Below are 12,626 nucleotides of genomic sequence, written 5' to 3'. Positions count from 1 at the left end.
TCTCTATAATCCAATGGCACCTACCTTCCTTTTCCCTTAGCTTAGAATTAGTTCCATCATCATTTCTTTCTCTTTGTTCCTCTGGCTTCCTTCAAAACTTAACTCAAACCCCACCTTTTGAAAAAGGCCTTTGCTAGGGTTTCTCCCTGTCCTGATCCACTGCCTCTGCTAGTGCCTTCTCTCCAAAATTAACTTTTTACTACTCTGTTCATTCTTTAAATATACATTGTTGTTTGCACATTGTCTCTTCAATTAGAATCTGAGGTCCTAAAGGACAGGAATTATGTGTCCTCTCTATTTCCAGTGCTTAGATATTACCTGGTATATAGTAAATACTTAATAAATATTTGTTGATTGATTGAATAAGAAAAACATTTCCAGCATGGGGAATGAGGTGTTTAAAGCCCTAAACGTTTTTCTTACTTCAGGCTCAGTACTTTTGTTTCTCAGAGTAATTAAAGAAACATATACAAATAAAGCTCTAAAAGTGAGACAAACTCAGGGCTATCAATAAACAAACAGGAAAAAGGAGAGCAGATGGTTAAGTCTGTCTGGGTAGAGTCATGGAAGCCCAAAGCACCATGTGAAATAGCTAACTCCTCAGATAAATGAACATGTACAACACTTACAAAATGTGAATGGAATGCCTTGACAGAACTAAGTGATGGAATCTGGTCAACTAAAATTTTACAAATACTACCTTGGAATGGATACATTCTTCTCAGGAAGACCCACAGGTTCTTGTATCAGTCTGGATGAAAGGTAAACATGGCTACTGTTAGAATAGTATTTTAAGAATTTTGTAATGAATGAAACTATCTACAGATCTTCTACTCTGATACCTCATTATAACATGGGGGGGTGTGTGACTCTTGTTTCTTCAAGGCTATGCTAGTAGCCTCTAGCAAGTCTTATCAAATTGGAAAGTCTATAGTATGGTCTGACATCCAAGGCCCAGCCTAGCTTTGTTTGGAGAGGCCTTTGCCAAATTTACAAGAAACTTTTATTACTAACTATTCATGTTCTAGACTTGAAGGTGATAAGACTTTTAGCCCACAATAACATTGTGAGACCATCAACTAAGAGAGGCTGCCATCTGAACTGAATTGGGTACAGTAGGGACCTACATGCCAAAATTAAGAGTTGGAAAGCATTGTAGAGTTAATAAAATCACAGGCATAATAAAGTAGGTCATTAAGAGTTTTTAGGATATCTGCCTTATTACCTAAAATTTCTATGGGCCATAGAATCATAAATTTAGAGTTGAAAGCAACCTTAGTGAAAATTTAGTTGATCTCAACATTCCTACTGAAGGAAATGAGGTCTGTTCAAGGTAATACAAATATTAAGAGGAAGATCATAGATTTGAGCCTAGGTTTTCTGTTTCAAAATATAATCATTATTTCTCCTCCTCCCCTCCCTCCCTTCCTTCCATCTCTGTCTCTGCTTCCATTTTTCCTTCTCCATTTTATTCACTTCTGAGAGCTTATTACACCTTGACCAATATCTTTTTCTATTTTCTGCTCTTATTTGCAGATATCATGATATCATCTTAGGTTAAATGACCTATATTGTTCTAGGTAGGATAGCCCTATCTAGCGAGGATAATGGCAGAAATTATCACTCATACATAAAGTCCAGTTGCCAAGTAATCAGTGCTACCAAATTTTTCTGTATTACCAGTCATATAAAAATCTATCTTCTACAGTGGAATGACACTGGATAAAATCCATTATATTATTATTGATCACTTTTCCAGCATGTGAAGTATTAATTGCTAAAATTCCAAGATCCGTGTAAAAATTATTTCCTTCTAAGCTCTATCACTTTGATTGTTCCAGATTACTATATAATTGTTTTATGTTCTGTTTTCTTTTGCACATAATTCTCTGTTGAGGTCTGTTATAAGAAACCTGGTCAATATGGAGTGGATAAAATGAGGTCAAAAACCAAAGAATCTTGTTCCAAAGCATGATATACTAATATGACTATTTGATTTTTCTGTCCAAGACAATTTCTTTTCTCTCTTTCTCGTTCTAATAATTTCTCAATGGGTATTAGACTACAATTTACTAATAGTCATCACATACACATATACTCATATACAAACACACAGAAACAAGAAAAGAATGGCTTTGTTGGGGGGAAAAGTATGTATAAATGTATGCTATGTAGGTATGTGCATATATCATTCATATATATTTATACATAAATGTAAATATGTGACTACCCATACATACACATGTAGATAGATAGACAGATGATAGCTGGATGTAGTAAGCACTGTCAATGCATTCCAAGAAAAATCCAGCATCCTCTAATCCTCCAAGTTTTGATCTCATATCATTTTCATATGTGGTACAAAAACCTTCATGAATGCTTTGATATTTTAAAATTCACACCATTATTTTTCTACTTCCTTTCTGTTTGTCTCATCCCAACCTATCTTGGTAGCACCTGAAAGCAAATCAAGGAAGGAAGTGAAAATGACTTCAATTCTTCCCTTCCATTCTCTGCAGCCTCTAGTGTGTCAGTCTCCATACAATGGCTCAAGTGAGTTCTAAGTTCAATAAGTTCTCATGCAGGTGTAATTTGCCAATACTCTTTTGGGTATAGTAGGGACCTACATGCCAAAATTAAGGCTTGGAAAGTATCAGTAAATAAAATCTCAAAAGCTGAGTTTGTAAGATTAAGGGAATAAAAAAGAAGTACCTTACCTGCTAATCTTTTGGGGAAAAAATACAAAGCTTAAAAATGCTTATCAATGCAATAACCAGTGCATGGATGCACTATCAAGAAGGCCCACATGTTCTGTATCTCCCTCTCTCTTCCTCTCCTGTCCCTCCTCCTCCTCCTCCTCCTCCTCCTCCTCCTTCCTCTCTCTTTCTCCCTCTCTCTCCCTCCCCCACCCCCAATTCTCATGTTATTCTCTTAAGAGACAACAAGACAACAAAATGCAATGAAATAAATGCTTTCTTCATTAGCAGTAAGAGAATCTAGGTTCAGATACTGGTACCTATTATCAGTGTGGCCTTGTGCATATCTCTGGGCTCAGTTTCTTCATTAACAAAATGAGAGCTTGATGGTCTCTTAGGTCTTGTCTAGATCTAAAGCTATTATTATCAAAGTTATTTTCTATTCCAGTTTAATTCAATGAACATGTATTAAATGTCTATTATATATATATATATATATATGTGTGTGTGTGTGTGTTATATTTATATATATATATAATGAAACATAGTGTAGACAATAGAGAGATTCTGGTAGAGGAAGTCTCCCAAAAGGAAGTTTCTTATTTAGTGGAATGAATGGCTTCAATGGAAGTACCTTTTATGGATGACATTCTATTATTAGAGACATACAGGATGGATGATTTCTGTACAGCAGTCAAAATGATTTTGCTAAAGTCCAGGTCTAACTATATTACCCCTCCTATTGATCTCACTAACATGGATCTCAACTCACCATATCCAGTACAGGACTCATATATTTTCCCACAAATTCACCCCTTGTCTGAATTTTCCTGTTATTAACAAGCATAGCCTTCTACAGGATACCTTCCCTGCCCCTCCTCTTTCTCCACCCCCCGCCACCAGGGTGGTGGTGCCTTCCTTTCTACAGTTTCCCTACAGTGACATCTATAACATAGGCAGATCCAATCCCCTCATAGAAATACATGTTATCTCCTCTATTAAAATTTAATCCCCATGAGGTCAAGGACTAATCATTTTTTTTCTTTGTATCCTCAGTACCTAGCACTGTGACTGGTACACAGTAAGCCTTAGCTTGATGTGATGTCTCCTCTGTTTCTCTTTTTTTTCACTTATTGATAATGGTCCTTATTAGATCTTCTCACTCTACCTTTTCTTTTCAAACTATTCCAGCTTCTCCCTAATTCTTTATTTTTTCATCTTCATTGTCATTAACCAGTTTCATTATTTTGATTAAGAAGACTTTTATATGAAAGGGCAAAAGTAAAGAGAATATTTTTAAATTATTTAAACTTCTTTAAACTATTATTTCTATTAATCTCAGTTTTCTCATCTATAAAATGCAGATGATAACTTTCCAGGATTGTTGTGTGGATCCAATGAAATAATAACTGTAAAGAATTTAGCACAGTGCAAAGTAGTTAATACATAGTAAGCACTATATAAATGTTAGCTATATTTTTATTATCTTTAAACTGGGTAGAGTTTTATTTGGGTTGAATTCCTTTGCCTACATTGTAACAGTATAAATCTGCATTCTTTAAAAAAAAGGACATCTTCAATGCCATAAGGATTACAAGTTATCTAAGCAGTACACAAGAGCTTCAGGGACAAAGTTACTTGTTCTCTGAGAATTCCAAGAATGGCAGAATGCAAAAAATATCTTATTTTCACTTGACACAACATGTAAATGCTAACATAATTTTTTAAGAAGATGAACTTTTAAATGTAATGCCTTTTAATTGCATACAATCTTACAATATACTATTATACTATATATACTATTAAAAAGTATATACTTACTATATACTATTATTTGCATATATTAAATATGTAAAATAAAACTTGAATGAAATATCAGTTTCAGATTCTGATAATATAATGCATTTAAAGCAAGGTTCAGCCTAAAGCTCTTCATTTTTATTTCTCAGTCCAATACTTATGACTACATTCAAAATCATTGTTTCTAGCTAATAATAAGTCTAATGACTTATTCTCTGAAGGTGAAGCATAAACATCTAGCTAGCTATTTAGTTATCTACTCTTTGTTATTCTCCAATAAATGTAATTAATAATACTCTAACAACCCCATCCCCTATGAATCTGGATGGCAGGCATCCTTAATCAAAACTCAAGCTTCAAAGTCTCTGAAACTTTATCTTACAGACTTAAGCCAAAAGCTTTTGTTTTCCTTCATCTTTACAAAGACTTTCCCCATAAAATGTAAGTTCTTTGCACAAAGGGGCTATTTTGGTTTTTCCATTTTGTTTTTGTCTCCCAAGCAGGTATGTAACAAATGCTTTTTGAATTATTCAACTAATTTGACTAAGTGTTCTCGATATATTGGTTCATTTTGTTTTCAACAAGCAAATGCAGTGATGGCTAATCTTAGCATCCACTTATCTATATTCTCAGTGTCAATGAATGGTTAAGTATGATGGAAAGAACCATATCTGGAAAATTAACTCTCTAAGTGTGCTTTAATACTATACCCTGAAGAAAAGTTGAGAAGGGGATTCTGTGACCTAATGCAATATTCAGTTAGATGATAATGTTTTTATACTTATTGGAATCTGCAAAATTAGCTTTCTTATACTTCAGAATCTCCAGAAACGTTTTGTTTTGCAAGTTGAAATCAATTCAAGATGTCCAGAAACTCGTCTGAAACCTTCACTTCCTCAAATCATCTCCTATCCCTACTGTAGGACTTAATCATGACCTAGAGTTGGGTATCCCCCCATTAGACTGTGAGCTCCTTGAAGGCAAAGTTTGTCTTATGTTTTCTTTTTATCCCCAGTATTTAGCACAGTACTTGGAACAAAGTGCTTAATGAATATTTATTGACTATTGCCTATTATTGTCAATATGATAAAAAAAAAAGTTGGAGGTAGATAATGTGTTCTGTTAGGTTCTTTTTTAAAAGCTGCTTTGTCTCCACACACAAAGTAAAAAAAAAAAAAAAAAGAACCAAGGTAGTTAGAAAAATGTTAGGTTTCCTCCCCCCCAAAAAAGACAACAAAAAAAGCACAAAAAATAAAAACAACCCAAACTCTACTATTATCATTTATCTGAAATAAGTATGTTTCCTGCATTTAAATAAGTATGCTTCATGTATTTAAAGTATATAGAAATACTTTCTGGAAAGGTAGCATTTGTAATGAACTGAACTGAATCGTAAGTTTTGATTCATACTTGGTCTTAATGTGCAGTGACAGGAAAAGAAAGGGTATTCTCAGCAATGAAATCAAGTGGATTGAATCTGGAGTTCGTAATTCTTACAGTTTAAGGAAGTTGAGGATATAGGGTAGGGTTTCATAGCTAGCTTTCCATTTTGATGATCGGTTTAGTTCATTGCTAATAGAAGTATTTGAACTTTAGTGATCACTGACATGGAGACTAATGACTAAGAAGTTACCAAATTTCTCAGCAATGTCCCCTCTTCCCACAACACATGTTAAGTCCCCTGATGTAAATGTCTTCAACTACTTCAGCACACTTTTCAGGTTCCCAAAAGGGAACGCTGTGGACTGTTTATCCAACTTTTTCTTCTATTGCCTGAAATTTGTGATATGGAGCAGCCATATACTTTATTTGAAAAAGTGATGGACCTCTTTACTGTTTCAATAATAATTTTAATAATTAGCTATATCTTGACCTATAGTCTTTATTGTCATTTCTTCACCCATGAATCCTTAACTTTGCATTTAGAAAAATACACTGTGGGCATTATCTCAGGCTTTTTCTTAAACTTCTTCATAAAAAATAATAATAATAGTATTATTTAATCTTCTTTTAAATATGAGACACCTCAAGTGCTAATTCCCCCAAATTATTTCCAAATAAAATAATTTTAAATCCTATTTTTCTCTTCTATCATTGAAACATAAAACCAATTTTTATCCACCACTTGGCTTGACTATGGATAGCTTCAGTTACCCTTCCAGCTGCAAGATGATCAAACAAAGCCTCCTGTGGAGAATTGGTTCCTTAGGTAGTTAATTCTTATAAGCTTTCTATGAAAAGATAGGAAAACTAAGAAAGATGAGATATTATTAGCTTATTTTTTAGATTAGAAAAATTGCTTGATTAGTTATGTAGCTATAAGGTAATGAGTAAATATCAATTTGTTAAAAGAAACCCTATATGAAAAATCTTAATCCCAGTCTTGAATTTTATATGCAAGTCATTTTCAAGATATAAAATTATAATAACTGTCGATTCTGATATCCTTTTCACTTCAGTCACTTTGGAAGAAGATACAAAAAAATGCTATCCCATACTTGTGATACAGTTTTGTAATCAATATTATTTCAAGCAATAGAAATTTATGTAAATTACTGAGTTCATTTTTGATATAAAAATCTCACTAGATATTAATGTCATATCTGAGATGAGCAATCTAATGTGGAGGATTAACAGTTTAGAGAATGTATAAATACAGCATAGATTGCATTGTTAAAATATCTAATGTACTGGTAAGACCAGGATCAATGGAAAATGCTGTGTCGGAATTTTAAATGAGCACTTTTCTTGTTTAAGCCTATCGTCCTTTAAACACACCAAACTCAGCAACTCTAAACTGAGCTAGGCAGGGATCTTAGGATACTATCTGGTGACATCTTAAGCCACTGAAGCATCACTCTAGCAGCTAGATTATCAGCACCCCTGATGTTTATACAGAGGTTATCCCAGCAACTTGGGCAATGTTTCCTCTTGGATGTGTTCACATAGAGTATACTCTGTATGAAGTGAAATCTTTTTCAGGGAGATAGTCTACATTCCTTAGAAAATAGTAATGGTGACAGGTGGCCTTCAAAAACATCATTGTGATTACTTCAGAAGCTAACCTAAATTTCACCATAATATAAAAAAAAAAAACAAGCTACCATTAAATGTTACTTTGGGAATTTCATATTATACTTTCTAACATATTTTTCCTCCAACTAGAGGATAGTTCCAAAATAATAACTATTTTCAAGTTCATCAAAATGATTTTGTACTGTGATTTTTAAAAACTAGTATTTGGGGGGAAATACTGGCTCCACCTATCACTCCTACCCCCTACCTTCACCCCTCACCCCAGCAAATAAGTAAAGGACTTTTCCGTTAAACTGAAGGTGTATTTAGAATGCAAAGCTTCTTATTTAATTTTTCTGAACTATACAGATCTCTGTAATATTTCCTTATCATTTGTCTGATAATAAAAAATTTAAAAATTACTTTAATAGTCTAACCATCAATATTTGATATTTATAGAAACTTTTCAAGAGGTTTTAATTTCTTTAATTCAATTTTCTCTCTAGGGAAACAGAAAGACCTTTAAAGGAAAAACTTTAAAACATTTTCTTCTGGATTTCCATTTATATATATTTAACTCTGAATTAGTAAATATACTAAATTTTGCATAGTCCTTTATTCATTTTTGACATTATTAACCTAACCAAGAGACATAAACTCAGTAAATCAATTGGAAGTAAAGCAATAATGAGCCTCAATATTTAAGAGTTGTAGTTTTTTGTATGTATTTTCATTTAAATGTAAAGCTATACAAATAATCTTGTAAAGAATACTTAGAATGTCTTTACTACTATACTAGTAATATATTATTACATTATACTTTATATAGATTATACATGTAATGTCTAAAAAGTCAATTTACTTTTCAAGTGATATTATTTATTCACATCGTGCATTTAGCCCAACAGACCAGTCAGATTTAATTTTCTACTTCAGTTTCTGAATTTCAGAAACTTCCATATTCCACATTTGGAATGTCATATAAATATTCAAATCATGACTAAGGGACTTTTTTGTCCTTCTCTAAAGAATATATTAAAATAAAAATAATTTCATTCTAAATATAATTAGGTCTGATATGAGAACATTTTTCCTTTAAATGTGAATAGAGGACCTGATAATTTAGTTAATATGCTACAGATGAAGAAACAGAAAAGATAAAAGATTATAATATGCAATTTAGCCTATATTAATGTTGAGAACTTTGTTGAGAATGTTGAGAATAAATGTTAATTCCTTTTTCATTATTATGAACAAAGATATGTTATTAAATACTTAGTTCATGGAAAAAATTTTAAATGCCAGGTTTTAATAATTGCCAAGAAGTAACAAAATTATACTGGTGTAGAATCAACAGTGAGAGTTGACATGAAAGGAGATTTTTCTCCCCTGCACCTTCTTCCTTTAAAGGAAAATAGAGTTTCCTTCTTACGGCAAGAGTATCAGATTCTTACAGCATCCATGACACTTGTAAGCATTCAGTGGTCAGAACACCACTACATATCCTTCAAATGATATGGACCAGTGAAGCTGGAAGGTATCTTCACTGAACCAGACAGCCTGGTATCTTAGCAATCCACCAGGACTCAAGCCTCAGCATGCCCCAGGTGGTGTTCAGAATCTCAACTAAAATAGGTAGTGGACTTTGCATTTTGAAAGTCAACTGTTCTGAATATTGAATTCTAGGTCACATTTAGTGGGTTAAAGTCTACTAAAGGTACTCAATGTTTCTTTTTATACATGATTTTTAAAAAAAGAAAGTATGTTGCTTAAAGACACTCATAGGAAGAGGTGAAACGCTTGAAAGCATTTTCTATATCCATTTGGGCACTAAATTTATAAAGGGTATGTTATGTATTGGAGTCTTGGTTTGTGACTAGGACAGAGAGTGTTGTCTAAGCCTGAATATGAATAGATTCTATCCATTTATTTTAAATAAAATGCCCTTTTAGTGGAAATAAAAGTTAAAATGTGGCCTGAAAACTCACAAAAAATTTTGATCCTCCAAGGCTAGGCCACCATGGTGAATCTATAGTCTCCTGGGTTTTGGACAAAAGAGAAACTTACAAAACAAAAATTAGCATATTTTCTTTGAATCTTTACTTTTCTTGCTCCTTAGTCTGGCATAGGCTTCTTGCTTTCATTCTCTTCTCACTCTCATACTCTGACCTCACAATTCATTCATTCATTATCTACAGTTGTCTGAGATTTGCAACTATAAATGCTTTTCACTTTAAGTTTCCATGCCATAGTCCTCAACTTACTATCAGTCTGTCCAGAAAACTGAAAAAAATGATGGTGTGTTAGAAACCTGAGTTATGAAAAGGAATAAAGTCATTATGGTTAAAAAAAAAAAACATTTAAGCTCATATGGTTGTACCAAGTAAATAATACCTTTATAGAGATCACCCTGGTAAAAGAATGTGAGGATGAGAAATGAAACTTTCAGTTAATTTAACATTTTGGTGTATTATGCTGGCCTGCTCTGGCATTTTAAATCATTGATGGCTTTGCATGTAAATATGGAGCACTATTTTTCTTGAAAGTCAACAAAACCCCTCTGCCGAGGCTCATAATAAGGATTTAAAATTGAAGCTAGCAAGTGATGGCTGCCCATCCTTAGAATCTCTTATCCTCAACTGTGTTCTTAAGAGGCATTATTTCTCCCTCCCTACCCTTTGCAATGTAATCCTATTGGCAACGTAGAACACCTTTATAAACAAGAGCAACCCATTAGCCAACTGCTCTGTGACTTCAGATTAAGCATACTCTAACTCTTATCCAACAAATATAATTTATGCCTGACAATTTTCTCCCATTTTAACCCCTTCCCCAAGCTGGACTGTGCCCATCACAAGGAACCATTAACCCCTTCGGAGTAAGCATCTCTTGGTTTATGCCTCCTTTAAAAACAAAAAAGGAAGGATTTCCGTAAAATGGAAAAGTTTTCCTGAGCAGATGAACGACATGATTTTCAGCAGCATCACTAATCGACAAAGCACCTCAGTAATTATAACCTTGAAAGGAGAGGAACATCAACTACCAAAAAACTTGAGGGTCTGACAGAGAGAACAGCGATGCTCTCCTTGAAATCAGGCAACACTCTAAAGCTTCTGATCACCCAACTAAGACTGCAAGGGTGGGTGGGGGTGTGAATGGTGGTGAAGGGGGGGGGGGGCACACATCTCATTATCGAAGCCCTTCCCTCGAGGAAGCAGGCGGTTTATAATTGGACTTGGAGGGGATGCTAACTGTAGGGGCTACCAAGGAGCTTTGCACATGTATCATTTTAAATTGCCCCAGCCCCAGCACACCCCCCCCCCCCCCATACATCTGCCTATGCCTTAAGTTAGTCTAAGAGCCCAGCATACTTAATTTTGTTAGGAAATGGGAATTTAGGTTATACTGGGCTGCAAGTCATCCGGCTCTCTATTGACCCTTTGGGGATACTGAAATTAACTTTGAGAAGAAATATCTTAATTGTTTGCATTCGAAGCCTATCCAAGAATCACCCCCACTCCACCCCCTCCCCTCCTCACAGGCACCCCTCCCCACTTTCTAGGGTTCTCTCAGACTCCCTCCTCCCCCCACCTCCCTTCCTCTTTGTTGTCTCTTACCTGCTGGCCAGGCTCTGCCTGCAATGCTGCCTGAAGGGCATCAGGTGGTAGTTCATGGCGTCCAGAAGCAGCTTCTGGCAGACCGGGTCGGTGCGCATGAAATCCACTGACTGGACCCGCTCCACCAGCTCTGGGGCTGGGATGAGGGCGAAGCGGAGGCGCTTCATGAGGTCGGGCGCGTACTGCATGCGGGTCTCTCGGTCGTGCTCCAGCCAAAGCACGGACATCTGGAAGAGCGCCAGCTCCGACTCCACGGGGGGCGGCAGCGAGTCCAGGAGGGCGCGCATCTCCTCAAAGTTGAGCAGCAGCACGTCCTCCACCAGGTACTTGTTGGCCAGCTTCTTGGTCTCCTCCAGGCCGTGCAGCGCGGCTATCTTGCACACCTGCTTGTAGTTCTGGACCGAAATCTGGTCGTTGAGGAACTGCACGCACAGCTTGGTGACCTGGGGGATGTGCAGGATTTTGCTGACCGAAAGCACCTCCTCCACCGTGTCCAGAGAGAGGGTCACATTGGCCGTGTACAGGTACTCCAGCACCAGGCGCAGCCCGATGGACGAACAGCCTTGCAGCACCAGATTGTTGATGGCCCGGGGGCTGGCCAGCAGCTTGTCGTCGGGGGAGGAGGAAGGAGTCCCCGGCTCCTCCTGCTGCTGCTGCTGCTGCTGCTGCGGCTGCTGCGGCTGCTGTGGCTGCTGCTGCTGTGGCTGCTGCTGCTGCTGCTGCTGCTGCGGCTGCTGTGGGTCCTTGGGGGCCCCCAGGCCGTCCTGGCCGCCGACCCCTCCCCCGAGAGGGGGGTGACTGGAAAAAAGGGATCGGAAGTACTGCGAGCAGGAGGCCAGGACGGCCTTGTGGCAGTGGAACTGCTGGCCCTGGGCCGTGAGGGTCACGTCGCAAAACAGCTGCTTCCTCCACAGCAGGTTGAGGCCGTGCAGCAAGTTGTCGCTGTGGCTGGGGTCGAAGGTGGAGGTCCTGTCCCCGGATCTGGACATGGCGAGCTGCCTCAGCGCACCTGGCTTTAAATCCTCCTCCAACCTGGCAAACAGGGGTGGGGGAGGGGGGAGGGGAGAGTATGGGGGGATAAGGTGGTGGAGGGGATGGGGTGTGGTTGGGGTGGGGTGGGGAAGGGCGTGGAGGGGTGGGGGAGGGCGGAGAACAACAATAAATACTCAGTTTGCCCCCTGGTCCAGCACTGACTCCCTCTCGCCACTGGCCTGTGGAGGATGATTCAGAGGGTACTGGTCTTCGTGAGCAGCACCAGAACGGGCTTTATTTCTCGAAGTCAACCAGATTTGGGTCCCAGCTCTTCTCCCAGCGACTTCTCCCTCCCCGACCCTCCCCCCCCACTCACACACGACCCCCTCACTTTCCTAAAACAACCCCGACTGCGCTAGGCAGCGACAGCAGTGGCGGCGACGGCAAAGTGGCGCATGGGGCTGTTAAGGCCGAGGAAACTCGTGGGCTCGTGTCCATGCCCAGAGCCCGAGGAAAGGAAGAGCCC

The 12,626-nt window shown here is 37.7% G+C and overlaps 1 protein-coding gene across 1 annotated transcript in view; it reads right to left on the bottom strand.

The window, feature by feature from the left end:
* KLHL14 (kelch like family member 14) overlaps positions 1–12,180 on the bottom strand; it is a 126,737-nt gene extending 114,557 nt beyond the window's left edge. Inside the window, exon 1 of the mRNA XM_074200155.1 lies at positions 11,129–12,180. Coding sequence (XP_074056256.1) covers positions 11,129–12,117 — 989 coding nt within the window. The 5' untranslated portion in view covers positions 12,118–12,180. The remainder of the gene's footprint in view (positions 1–11,128) is intronic.
* Positions 12,181–12,626: the final 446 nt, after the last annotated feature.

This window comes from Macrotis lagotis, chromosome X (genome assembly GCF_037893015.1).
Source record: "Macrotis lagotis isolate mMagLag1 chromosome X, bilby.v1.9.chrom.fasta, whole genome shotgun sequence".
Lineage (NCBI taxonomy): Eukaryota > Metazoa > Chordata > Mammalia > Peramelemorphia > Peramelidae > Macrotis > Macrotis lagotis.
Note: the sequence above shows the minus strand (reverse complement) of the source record. Positions and strands in the feature narration are given on the sequence as shown.